Raw genomic sequence first — 12,472 nt, 5'->3', positions numbered from 1 at the left:
AAGCAAATAAATAATTACACTGATAAAGGGAAAACAGTATAAGCAATCAATCATTGAACTGCAAGTGACTTCGCGGAATGAATTTGATGAGGGAGACGGTTCCTTTAGTGGATTACCATCACATGTTGTGCAAAACCAGTTCTTAGAGAGACAATTCGAAACTAAGAGGTAACATTTTATTACGCCCCACGCCCCCTTGCTCATGGCTGAGGCGTCATTAGCAGTTACATCAGTGACTCGAAAAGTGGAGGTTCAAACTTAACTTATTAACACGGCTTTTCTGTGTTGAAGCGTTACCAATCGAATCAATCCCCGAGTGTGTTTCTATGTATTCTTTTTGACAAATTTCCTAAGGGTATTTGTTTTCCTATCAACGTCAGTTGAACCTTACGAGTTGAGTTTTCTGACATGTAATGTTTCACCCAACAATGTTTACCAATCTTTAAAGCCATTGGACCCTTTCGGTAAACAGTGTTTGTCCAAGGCCCACACTTCGCGTAACACAACTTATACATAAAATAACAAACCTGTGAACATTATTTTAGGCTCAATCCGTCATCGGAGTCGGGAGAAAATAACGGGAAAACCCACCCTTGCATCCGCGCGTTTCGCCGTTTCATGACATGTGTTTTAAAATAAATCCGTAATTCTCGCTATGGAGAATTGATATTGTTTACTGTTTTCTCAAAAAGTAAAACATTTCATGGAATAATAATTCAATATTTCAAAGGAAGTCTTTCACCACTACCTTTTGTAAACCCTGTAAGTTATTTGTAAATCTGTGAACTTTTTTTGTTTCTGTACCGAAAGGCTCAAATGGCTTTAACCCTTTAGCCCCTGCACCGCCCGAGTTTGCTGAAATCCAATTTCTCAAGATTCTTGCAGAAAAATTACTGGAACCGTAGTTCAAATTATAAAAGATAGCCATGGCTTAATGTGTATGCACAATTTGAACCTTGATATTTGTATAAAAGTACAAGTTCTCACGGGAACAATAAATGACTCTCGTTAAACGGCTACGGTAATTTTTATGACGAATATTTTTGTGCACGGATAAAATGGACACAATAGCTTTTCAAGGCTTTTGTCTGGCTCAATGCTCATACTGATTAGGCGGCTGGGCGGTACAGTGGCTAAATGGATAAATCAACATTTGGTGCATGATCATAACCAGCGACATCACAGTGTATATCATTAGCTATTTCTACATAATAGTCGTGTACAATGTAAGCTACTGTACCCTCTTCGGGCAAAAGTCCAATAGCAAGTGCACGCGTGACGTCATGGGTTAGTACTAAACCAGCTCTTCGGGGTTTATCTCTCCAAGCATACCTCAAAGTAAATAATAGTAGAACAAATAATAATAATAATAATAATAACCGTATTTATTACGCGCCTTTTTCCAAAGGATACAATAAGCACCAAGTATTCACTGCAAAGTGAGTGGGACGAAACGTGGATTTTGGGATCTAATCCTTAGCACCATGTAATAGTTTACACGGCGATTGGGTTATTTTACGTGCGTTACACAACAAACGGGACCAACGGTTCTACGTCCTATCCGAAGGACGGTGCAATGGTTAACGTCACGACTGGGGCTCGAACCCATACTCTGCTGATCAGGAACAGTTTTTTTTTTTTTATCGGAACCATTAAAACGTTAACCATCTCAAATTCTCTCAAATCCTATTCGGGAAGTTGTGTAACTGCCATTAGCCATTATAAACGAGCCTTATTTCTGTGAACAAACTGCAGTGCATCTTGGAAAACCTTTTAAGTGGTATTTAAGTATATATATATATATAAGTAGTATTTAAGTAGTTAAAATACGTATCAAGCTGCCATAAAGGGTGCAAATCGCAAGTTATTCAACGTTTAACTTTCTTTGGTTCCGATTATATTAAGGACTAAGAGGGTCTCAAATCCATTCTTGTTGAACTTTTGCGATCATTTTGGCACCTTGTCTTTATTAAGTTAATGGTCTGCTATGGGTACTGTTTTCGAAAAGTTCTGGATTCGCCTTTGTTTGAATTTTTAAGTGAGAGGTGTTTAGCGCCCTCTTATGGTTTCATACATATATGAACTGCATGACCTTTGACACTAATAACGGAAGCCAGTTTATTATACAGCTAAACACGAATGTTTCCAACTGAAGAGTTTTCTCAGTAGCAATAAATACCGTTAGTAATTCTTTCAAAGAAATAGTCTCGATAGTCATCACATTGTTAAGGAATAAACGACATTGTGGCAGCTTACTGTTATGAGATTTAAGTACAAGCATTAATTTGAGTGCAGTCTCCGTTTTAACGTTACATATAATAATCTTCTTTTTTGTATTGTTGGCCCCTGAAACTCCCTGTCCAACTTGAAATTGTTGTTGACATATTTTAAGATTTCAAATAAACCAACAGTACAATCAGCAAGGGGAATCTCCGAGTATTTCGCAACACTACTGCTGATTCATCAAATCAACTTGAAGATCTGAACTGTACAAGGTTTTTATTTGCACAACATAGCCGCCTTGAAGCCATGCATGCTTATTGCCAAGATAACAACAATTCACAGGGACTACGGGGAAAATACAACATCGAGACCGGCTGGTAACTCCCACTGGTGGGTCTTTTTTTTTATTCGAGTATAGGAGAGAGACAGGCAGGTTCCATCGACTGTGTTGTTTGCAGACCGTGACATCAACTTGTAAAATTGCCACAAGAAATAAAAAGCTGCTAAACTATGTTTTCCAGGTAATTAATAGACGAATACGTTTGTTATAATTTAGTTCAGTTGTTTTCAATCATAAAATTTACAATGTTTTCATTGCATGTTTAATGTATGCGCAAATATGTAATGTCAGGGCCCTAGTTGTGGGTTATCGTTAGTCGTAATAGTGAGTGGGTATCCACATTCAAACCTGGGACCTTTAACACAAGAGGACAGTAGAGTCCACGGTTCGGGAAAGGCCCACAGTTGAAAAACGTGTTCAAAACCAGTGGGAGCTGTTGAAACAAGTTATGCCTTGGATCGGTCGAGTTGGTCTTAGAAAACAGTTTGAAACCGTTTGTTCTGAAATGCATGGTTAAATAGATAACTTTTAAGTAGAATACAATGATCCACATTAACTTGACTCGAAATTGTACGGTTTTCCCTTTACGTTTGCGAACAAACACGGTCGGCCATTTTGTGGAGTCAAATGGTCGACCGTGTTAGCTGGCGACGTGAACGAAAACCGTGCAATTTCGAGGCATGTTTGTATGGATTATTATAAACCACTTTTAAATTATCTATCTAACCACATTCATTTCATAACAAACGGTTTCAACGATTTTCAAAGACAAACTCGACCAATCCAAGGCAACGTGTACAAGCAGTCTCTTACCCCGAAGGTTCCCCATTGTCGTGTAATAGTTGTTTAACAAAGTCGGTCTTGTATTACCAAGAGCTACTCACGACATCGACATTTTCAACTCACCCCTGGGTGGGTCGAATCTCTGGAGAATGCGCAACAAACCAACATCTACAATCCCGGCCGTATCTCGTTGGGCCCAGCACCACGGCCCCGTGCCCCCTTTTAATGTTGACTCTCATTGCGCGGTCTGCATCAACATAATGAGCAGGGACAACTGTTTTTCTGTACATACAATTTGCCACTGTCGTAGTACTTTTTAAAAAGAAAAGGGGAAAATATTTTTCTAAATCAATTCAAAAAGGGACTCCCTAAGCAAAAATCAGGACAAGATTTTAGGATGGCAATTTTGATGTAGAGAGAAAAACAAATTGCGAGAAGGGGACTGGAGAGAGGTGAACAGGGAATGTTTTTATTGTCACGTTGTGAATGGGTGCCCAAAGCATTTTTGCCAGGTGTGGCGGTTTCAGTCTTCCGCCGTGTTCAGTTTTCCGGGTGACGTAGCCGGATATTTCAACACGTTGTTCGAACGGTTTTAGCTTTCCGGCGTGTTCAGTTTTCCGGGTGACGTAGTCAGACACAAATACCGCCGCAAGTACCCTGGCGAGTACTGTAGTTCAATTCTCTCAGTGACCCCAAATTGTTTCTATTACGGTTTTTTTCTGTTTAGTCACATTCTCTTGCCCCATCTTACACATATTCATGCGTACAACTTTAAGCAGGTCACACTGCTTGTATAAAAAAATAAAAATAAAACATTTCTCATTAAAAAAATATAAATTCTCTCATACGATCCACGCGTTCGCCGCTCGTTGTACTCGTGGACGCCGCCATGACAGCTACTGGAGGGTAACACGGATGACTCAATACGGCACTAAAAATGGAATACTTTCGCTTGGTGTGCGCATGCATCACATGACGTAATGTTACCGTATTTGGTCATACGGGAAACTGAACACGGCGGAAAGTTAAAACCGCCACACCGGGATTGTAAGGATGCAAAGACGAAGCGTTAATGTTTTTATTGCTTGGTGTCCCCCCCCCCCCCTCCGTCAGATCCTTGGAGCGGGCCTTCAAAAGGCAGCGAGTCTACCGTCATTTAGTCGACAAGCCTGTACAGGTTTCCGAATCTAACACGATGACACAAGAGGGCGATGACGTTTTGAACGGCATACATACGGCCTTTGAGGATGGTGCATCAGAAAGCACAGTGGATGCGTTGCACGCCATCGGTGGCAGGGTTGCAGAGAGTGTTTGTAAAAAGGGACCAGCGTTTACACATTGCTAAAGTACTCATTCGACAAGGCAAAATAGCCATCCACAGTACTTACACTACCTACGAGAAGAGAAGAAATGGTGAACTTTCAAAAGATGATGCTCGTAAGGAGGCTACGAAACATGTTACCACTGCCGTGGTCAAGAGTGTAATAATCTTAAGCTGCTCGTTGTGCTGTGGTGTTGCTGGGGGATCCTTGATCCCAAGTGTAGGCACAGTCGCTGGGAGATTTGTGGGGGGAAATATTGGGAGTAGAATCTGTACAAAACTGGGGATGTAATCTGGGGGTCGGACCCTTCAAATTCACCAAACTGCCACCGAAGTCTGTTTTCCTGTGAAAATAAAAGAGTGCACCGCATCGAAAAACTTTAAACCGGAAAACTTGTTATGACAGGCACCCAATGCCCTTGTTGATGCTTGGCAGGAAATAACCTTACTGCATAGGAGCAGATATTATGAACTTTGATTGTAATGGATGACTTGTCATGAGACCCCCCTCCCCCCATACGGCAAACTGTGTACAAACTTCTGTGATAGCGCCCTCTTGCGAACCTTCCTCGTTCAGGGGCAGAATCTACGCGCCGGTGGACAGACTTCTCTTGGACACCTGCACCGATCGAGTTTGATGAGCAATTTAGTTTTCAAGATTTTTGAAGTAAATAACTAGAATGGTGGTTGAAATTTTGAAAAAAAAACCATATGAACAATTTGAGTCCTTTGAGGTTATAATAACTGTATTCAGAAGTAATACGTCAATAAAAATGAGCAATTAATGTATCTTGCTAACGGCTACCGGTAAATTTTTATATGGGGAGTATTTTGTTTGGATCGATATTCACATTATACTGATTAGTTGCTAAGGCATAAGTTTTCGACAATATAATCATGATGAAAGACAATTTCAATTGTGTTAATGAGCGTTTTGGTGAGTGAGAGCTTAAAAAAACTCTTTCATCATCATTAGCATCGGCATTTTGAAAGTCAAGTGTGAAGGGAAGAATTAATAATTATCTATACGCAACTAGATGGATTGAGCAATGCGATGACATACTAATGACTATCGAGTTTCATATAATGATGTATTTTCTACAAACACAAGCTACCGAGGTTTCCTCATACTGCGTGTTACTATAAATAGAAATACGAAAAATGAACTTGCGGGTACGATCATTATGTAAAATCTCTTTTAGGGGAGTGTTGGCTCTGGAATAAGCCGGTTTTGGTCTCGACGTTTAGAACAGTATATCTGTTCGTTTGCAGGAGAATGCTGGACTACTGGTGGTGGTGGAGCCAATGTATGGCTTAAATGAAGCATATTTGGGATTAAAGCTATTATTGTATGGTGAAGCGTGTGAGTTTTATACTAGCAGAGTATACCGTTAAAAACGTCAAGACCAAACCGGTTTTTTTTTTTTTCAGAGCCAACACTCCCTCAAAAGAGATTTTACAAATGGTTGTACCCGCAAGTTTACTATTCATATTTATATTTATAATTACTCTTAAAGGATTTGGGTACCTTTTCAAAATGTCCATAGATTTACATTAAACTTACAGGGTTTGAAGATAATGATAGTGGAAAGCTTCCCTTCAAATTGTACTTACTGAGGTGCTGTAGTTTTGAGAAATAAGTAAAACATTGTCATGAAAATACGTTTGTATATGATTAAAACGAATTTCGTCGCATGAGACTACAGCACCTCAGCACGTAATATTTTCAGGGAAGCTTTCTACTATCATTATCTTCAAACTGTGTAAGTTTAGGGTAAATCTGTGGACACAAAGTTAAAGTTAAGCCTAAGATGGGGTCCATTTATTCAAGTGGATTGTACATACTGCTTCATAAATAAATATCGAACCTTAGTTGGGTTCGGTCGAAAACAAACCCCTTACATCAACAAAACTTGATGGTAAAGTAAACGTTAAAAGTTCCCGTATTGTCAATGTGTTCGAGGGAGTGGGCCATCTCAAGTATGGTAGTGACTGTCAGACAATAAGTTCGTTTATTTAAGCTATCAATCAACCTATACAAATCAAACATGAAATAACTGCTGAAACATTTAAAGAGCCGATATTTTGCTTAGCTGGTTCAGTTCGTCACTCCCCTCTAAACGACCTTGTTTTAACCAGTTGGAAATGATTCAGAATCTGTGAGAATAAAGTTTGCTGGAAATAAGGGGTAGATTACAACACTCCGGTGATCAGGTTAGCGATATAGCAGTCATGGTGGGTACACGGAGTCCCTTGACTTGGTTGATGCTGCTGGTGTTGATGTCAGCTCTAACCAGCTTATCAGCTAGGCCTTTGGTTGATGAGAAACGTAGTGACTTGGTAAGTAGATCTCTACTTAAGCCGTATCCGAATTGGCGTATACATCTACGGCTTCGGCTGTTGCTAGGTGTGTTGCCAAGGACGTCCTATACTTTCACTGCATGATGACGTAGAAATCTAGCCGTAGCCGTAGATGTAGCCGCTAATTCGGACACGGCCCGTTTTTTTTTGTTTTTTTTACTTTGTTAACTTTTTTTCTTGATTTTCTTTTAGCAATAATAATAATAATAATAATAATAAATAATATTTATAGAGCGTGCGCCTTTTACAAAGGTTACAATGCGCTGTACAATAACTACGAATAAACACGAATTGTAATAACTAGGCTTAGCATAGAAGTAAATGAGTCTTTAACATGGCTTTGAAGGATTCGAGAGATGAAGCCTCACGGATGTGAACCGGGAGATTGTTCCATAATGAGGGAATCAATGTGTTGTGAAGAGGTTTTTAACTAGTGGTTTAAACCCAACGAGGCCTGGTTCTTGATAATTTTACCGAGACGAAGTCGAGGTAAATTATCAAGAACCAGGCCTCGGCGGGTTTAAACCACTAGTTGAAAACCGATTCAACACACTTTGATTCCCATTCATAAATACCTTTTCGGTCAAAAAACATCAACACTTTTGGTCAAAAAGTAAAATAAATGCAAAAATTGTAATTGTGCAATGATTTCTTTCAACACAACACCCTTTCAGCTATGAAATGGTAAGGCCCTCCGCCGCCCTATAAGGGAATGATGTGCGCGTCGCGCGTATCGTAATGGAATGATGTGCGCGTCGATGCTCTCGACCAATAGGAACGCCCATGTTTCAACACTCTTTACTGGTCATAAACAAAGGTTTATACACACCCACGTGACGCGCTATCCACCAATAGGAATAGCGAGACTGTCTGAGGTATTTTTGAATGTTTAAAGTTTCCCTAAAGCGTGGGTTCATTCTTCTTGCGAATGGTAGACAAATTTTAACGTCACAGACCTGTTTCCGCTGCGAATGTTTCGCAGGAGTTGAGCACAATTCAACTGACACATTTCAGTGACGCTCATGGCGCTTCAACATCCAGTATTCTCCATGAGGGACAGCGTTTGAATTATGAGATCTACTCATTTTACATAGCACACTGTGGTTTACAAGGTGCTGTGGCGCATTAAGCTGCCAATCAAACCAGGAACACCGTAGTGAACCCCATTCTCTTGTCGATATGCGCACTGGGTTCGTTTACGCGCGTTGTACAACACACGGGACCAACGGTTTTACGTCCCATCCGAAAGACAGAGCAATTATTTTCTTAACCGCTAAGCCACGACACTTCTCAACCAATGCTTTTAACGACTTTAATGTTTGCACTGTTACTGCATTTCTACACAAAACATATGTAAGCATAAAACCTTAGGCCTACTCGGTAACGAGTAATATGGAGCTGTTGATGTAATTAAACACTGTCAGAAACGGCTCCCTCTGAAGTAGCGTAATTTTCGAGAAAGAAGTAATTTTCCACGAATTTGATTTCCAGTCCTCAGAATTAGACTTTGAGGTCTCGATTAAGCATCTACAAAGCACACAAAGTCGAGTGACGAAGGTGTTTTTTTTTCATTATTATCTCGCAACTTCGAATTTTCACAGGTTTGTTGGATTAAAATAAACCATTTTAGGCATATTATGTTGAGGTACACCGTGATAATACTGGTCTTTGCAATTACCAATAGTGTCCAGTGTCTTTATGCAGCTCTATGAAATTCGGTCTAGTGCTCAATCACTTTCCAATCTTTTGATTGGTTGAATTGCCTTGTCTATACTGTATTGGTTGGTCCAATCTATAATTAATACTGTTCAGATGGCGACGTTCAGCTTTGTAAACAGCTTTGTAAAAGGTTGATATTGTTTTGATTGATTAAATTGTCTTGTAAACCTGTCTGGGTCGGTCCTATCTAGTTTATTCTAATGAAAAGTGCATCGCATGTAAAAGTTTAATGCTAGGTTTATTAGTAACTGTTTTAATTGCACGCAAATGTTAATATTTGTTTAGGTACAAGTTAAGCATTGACTTTAAATTATTACCCTGCATAAAAGCAAATTCAAAACTTTCTGCGCATGCAAATGCGATAAGAATGTTGCTGTCACGTGGGTGCCACTTGCAGCGAATGTTTCGCAGGAGTTAAGCACAGGTCAACTGAACCGGGTCTTACACGAACTGCATGATGATTTTGACTATACAAATGTATCTTCAAGGTGAACACTCAATATTAGCTCCCCAAGGTATGGGAAGTTAGAAACTAGTTTGGTGGACAGCAAAAAATATATTAACTGGCACGTGATGTTGGAATACCAGTGAAAATGTTACCCTATAGTCATGAATATGTATGAGGTAATAGCAAACTTATTATTTATATCATTTTGAAGGGGCTTACCCTGCGTGAGCATGAATCAGCGATTGAGAAGAAGAATGAACTGAGCGAAAAGGAGCGGTGCTTGGACACAGGTGCTGGAGGAGGTGGTGGAGGGGGAGGCGGTGGTGGAGGCGGAGGTGGTGGTGGAGGAGGCGGTGGTGGAGGCGGAGGTGGTGGTGGAGGCGAACACAACAGCGGTGGAGGCGGAGGAGGGGGAGGCGGTGGAGGAGGAGGCGGTGGTGGAGGAGGCGGCGGTGGTGGAGGAGGCGGACATAACAGCGGTGGAGGTGGAGGAGGGGGCGGAGGAGGGGGAGGTGGAGGAGGTGGGGGTGGGGGTGGAGGGGGACATGGAAATGGATGGGGTAGTGGTGGAGGAGGAGGGGGAGGGGGAGGTGGAGGTGGAGGTGGAGGTGGAGGGGGAGGCGGCGGCGGCGGCGGTGGAGGTGGGGGAGGCGGACATGACAGCGGTGGAGGTGGAGGAGGGGGCGGAGGAGGGGGAGGTGGAGGAGGAGGCGGCGGAGGAGGAGGCGGGGGAGGAGGTGGTGGTGGGGGTGGAGGAGGACACGGGAATGGATGGGGAGGTGGGAGGTGGGGACCTAGATGGTGGAAAAGGGGTTCGAAAGCTATACAATCCTAAGACGTCTGCGGGCATAAAAAGGATTCCGCTAATTTTAGAACCATCGCTTTAATATTTCCTTATTAGAGTTAACTCCAAAAAGAATTGGAGTTTTTACTTGGAAAATTTTTAGAGTTTGAGATAGTGATAGCGATTTTTAATTTTGTAACTGTCATAATTTTCGGGGAATATCTGTCGAGCTTTTATCACAAAACGAGTACGATTGTCTTTCCTGCAACTACGAAATAAGCTGACTTGATCACAAAGTGTTTCATAAATTTTACGTCTTGATTTTATTTAGAGACTCTGATTAGTGTTTACCTCGGTATTTTTATGATTTTAATTTAAAGGATGTATTTGCACGGATGTAGAATTACATTTTTATAAATTACAAGACTTCAGTCGTTGCGATCCATACAGAAATTTTAAAAGTTAATAAAACAAACTTGTTTTTGGAAACTGTACAACTAAAATGAAATTTACAATGCAACATGATATTAATGTCATGATGTTTGACCGTCGAAGTCAAGACGTCAAGCCATTTTGTTTTTGTTCACAAAACATGTCAAAGTAGCGAACAATGTTCACAAAGAATTCATAGTAGCCAATAAACATGTTTAGTTGATGTCTTTGAACACGATTTTTGAATGGTTCAGCCTGTTTGTTTGTCTCTCTTCGAAATGACCTTTTCGCGAATCTAGGTGGCAGCAGACTTACCAGGTCGTTCAAATGTTCTTGACTAATTCTTAGCAAAATTGCGGACGTCTTTGGTAAAAACCAATTGTTCTTTTGAACAAGTGTTGCCTCAAAAAAGATCCGTTTTGTTTGTTCCCAACGTTCCCACCTGCTTTCTGTTGCCGGAATTATTTGCACGCTCGAAACTTCATACACAAATGTGGTTTGCCTTGTAAGTATTATGCTGTCAGGTAAAGCCCGCTAAAGGATCATAATACCAATAAAAAACAAAAAAGGTATAACAAGCAAAAAAGGTATAACATTATCATGGTTAAAGCCATTATACACTTTCGGTAAACAGTATTGTCCAAGTCCCACACTTCGTGTATCACAGCTTATATATAAAATAACAATCCTGTGGAAATTTAGGCTCAATCGGACGTTATCATTTTGTTGTAACTCTGCGCTGTGCTATAAAAACGGCTGTTGGCAACAAGCCGCGGCGACCGTGCCCTGTATAGGTTGGTTTCAAATAGTCGACTGGCGTAGTCCAGGGGCCAATTTCATAGAGCTGCTTAAGCAAAAAAATTACTTAGCATTACAATTGAGTGTTTACTTAGCATTACAATTGAGTGGAGTCTTGGCCGGTAATCTGATTTTACTAAGCAATGATTTTTTTTGCTTAAAGGCAGTGGACACTATTAGTAATTACTCAAAATAGTTATTAGCATAAAACCTTTTTTGGTGACAAGTAACGGGGAGAGGTTGGTGGTATAAAACATTGTGAGAAACAGCTCCCTCTGAAGTGCCATAGTTTTAGAGAAAGAAGTAATTTTCCAGGAATTTGATTCCGAGACCTCAAGCTTAGAACTTGAGGTCTCGAAACCAACCATCTAAACGCACACAACTTCGTGTGACAATTGTGTTTTCTTCTTGCATTATTATCTCGCAATTTTGATGACCGATTGAGCTCAAATTTTCACAGGTTTGTTATTTTATGCATATGTTGAGATACACCAACTGTGAAGGCTAGTCTTTGACAATTACCAATAGTGTCCACTGCCTTTAAGCAAAATTGTTTCATTAATAGCTCTATGAAATTGGGCCCAGATAGACAGCGTTCGGGCAATGTTTTTAGTCACACTATGGTCAAGGATTGTTCTTGTGCGAACTTGGCCCAGCTTTCCGATGTGTCACTTCAGTTCCGACTGGATACACATTCTGTTCAGTGGTATACAACAATTGTTGATATCAACCATAGAGTTATATATAAGAACTAGAGGGCGCACGAGTGATGCTTCGTGCACAAACGCCACGGGACCGCAAGATGACAAGCGCGTCATTCTGCACGCGCGTTGAATATGAAATATACGTTTGAGGTTTTTTTTATTGAACCCTCACGCGATGCTGTTTGTTCAACTTACAAAATGGCCGCACAAACACACGCTGTGAGATAGCTGTTTTGTCAACTTAGAAAATGGCCGCCTGCTCGCATACCGGGGCGCGTATATAGGCCAGTGCGCGCTCTAGTTCTTATATATAACTCTATGATATCAACCATTCAGTGTCTTGTCTTACTTCCGGTTTGTCGTTCAACGGTTGAGCACACTGTGATGCATATTCGCGAAGTCTACTCGAGCTCACTGCTATTAACGTCGAGGCGTATCTCACTTGGTTCTTGGGCAATCCAAAGAAGAAATTTGTTATTTTTTGTATCACGAAAAAATTGTAAATCGAACGCCAGGCAGGTGGGTTGAAGTTCTGAGATCAGAAAGTAGTAACGTTAAA

The 12,472-nt window shown here is 40.8% G+C and overlaps 1 protein-coding gene across 1 annotated transcript; it reads left to right on the top strand.

Moving 5' to 3' along the window:
* Positions 1-6,899: 6,899 nt before the first annotated feature.
* LOC117298721 (putative glycine-rich cell wall structural protein 1) lies at positions 6,900-10,030 on the top strand. Its single transcript, XM_033782037.1, has 2 exons — positions 6,900-7,007; positions 9,407-10,030. The coding sequence occupies exons 1-2, from the start codon at positions 6,900-6,902 to the stop codon at positions 10,028-10,030; spliced, it is 732 nt and encodes a 243-aa protein (XP_033637928.1).
* The last annotated feature ends 2,442 nt before the right edge of the window (positions 10,031-12,472 follow it).

The sequence above is a fragment of the Asterias rubens genome, chromosome 13, assembly GCF_902459465.1.
Source record: "Asterias rubens chromosome 13, eAstRub1.3, whole genome shotgun sequence".
Taxonomy (NCBI): Eukaryota; Metazoa; Echinodermata; class Asteroidea; order Forcipulatida; family Asteriidae; genus Asterias; species Asterias rubens.
The sequence above is the reverse complement of the archived record's forward strand: the minus strand, read 5'-3'. Positions and strand labels throughout refer to the sequence as shown.

Bases quoted from the DNA above. Each gene is read 5' to 3' on its own strand.
- LOC117298721 (XM_033782037.1), top strand. From the start codon at position 6,900: ATGGTGGGTACACGGAGTCCCTTGACTTGGTTGATGCTGCTGGTGTTG. The intron at 7,008-9,406 runs GTAAGTAGATCT...ATCATTTTGAAG, and splicing joins ATGAGAAACGTAGTGACTTG to GGGCTTACCCTGCGTGAGCA.